General features: G+C 34.4%; 1 protein-coding gene across 1 annotated transcript in view; it reads right to left on the bottom strand.

Moving 5' to 3' along the window:
• Nucleotides 1-293, bottom strand: part of LOC118429683 (abscission/NoCut checkpoint regulator-like) — a gene marked incomplete at its 3' end in the record, with an annotated part of 9,538 nt that extends 9,245 nt beyond the window's left edge. The window contains 1 exon segment of the mRNA XM_035840283.1: nucleotides 98-293. Coding sequence (XP_035696176.1) covers nucleotides 98-151 — 54 coding nt within the window.
• Between the last annotated feature and the right edge of the window lie 950 nt (nucleotides 294-1,243).

Genomic DNA, 1,243 nt, shown 5'->3' on the forward strand with positions numbered 1-1,243 from the left:
CATGTCTAGAATGATATGACAACATTTTGACACTTCATAACGCCCCCTTCCCCTAACAAGAGGAATCAGTAAAAATGCGTGAAAGTTCAGAACTTACCTCTTTTCTAAATAGACCAAATTTTGTAGCGCACCTATAACATTTGCCAGTCATGATGGCCACGGTACTGTTGACCTGCGAGAGACTAATAAGTGCCGTGAACTACGTTTTGTTCCGCTTGCAACGCGTTTCTTGTTTCTTTCGTCTGCTGCAAAATAATGCACATGTCAGAGGTCACGGATTTTAGCTGCGCCCCCTAGCGAATATAACGAAAATAGCCAGAATATCACTGAGAAGCGTTTATATAAGTGTTTATATACGACAAATTTTGTAAAATGAAAAGTTACTTTCTTCTTGGGCTCCAAGAAACTTAAGGCAAAATATTAGTACTTAAGTTAAAAGCTTGATTGCATCTCAACTCTCCTACATGTTAAGTGTTCTTTTTTTTATTTTTTTTTTTTTTTATTGTTGAACAACAAAGTACAGACAGGACAGAGAGGTAATGCACTCTAGCAGTAAGCTAATATTCACATCACCTCTCAAAAAAGGATGACTGACAAGAGGAAATAAAGTGACAATATCGAAACAAACAATTCACAGCTATTTACATATAAGTCAGGTTACAAGGTAGTTGCAAAACGTTTGGTATGTACAATATATGACTGGGTTAACTTTAAAATACTGCAGTTTGTATGATATGACAGAAAAGTTGAACCCCTTAAAAGTAAATGGATACGGGCTGATTCGGATAAACTATTGAAATCAAGAGAATTGCCTAGCAGGTTCTGAAGATTGTCGAAAAAAATGGTTCTGTATTGTGAAAAAATTATATATTAAAAAGTGTTCTTGTTCCACCGGAAAAGTTTCTGAACGAAGTTAATTACATGTTCTACAGGTTTTTGTGGAAAAAAAGATCGTGTTAAACGTAATGTATTAATCCAGGATTACACTGTAGGTGGTCTAAAGATGCCTGATATAAAAAACATACATTAAACATTTCTAGTAAAATGGGTTAAGAAATTGTTACATCAGATTGACAATGCATATGCTCCTATCTGGAAAAAAATCCAGTTAAGTTATCTACATAGATTTGGTCCCAATGTTTGTATTTTTAGGTGTAATTGTAATATGGCACAATTTCAACCCTGTAGCTATATACAGTCGTTACCTGACTTTTATAAGAAACTAATACAAACTTGGTACGAA

The sequence above is a fragment of the Branchiostoma floridae genome, chromosome 1 (genome assembly GCF_000003815.2).
Source record: "Branchiostoma floridae strain S238N-H82 chromosome 1, Bfl_VNyyK, whole genome shotgun sequence".
Classification (NCBI taxonomy): domain Eukaryota; kingdom Metazoa; phylum Chordata; class Leptocardii; order Amphioxiformes; family Branchiostomatidae; genus Branchiostoma; species Branchiostoma floridae.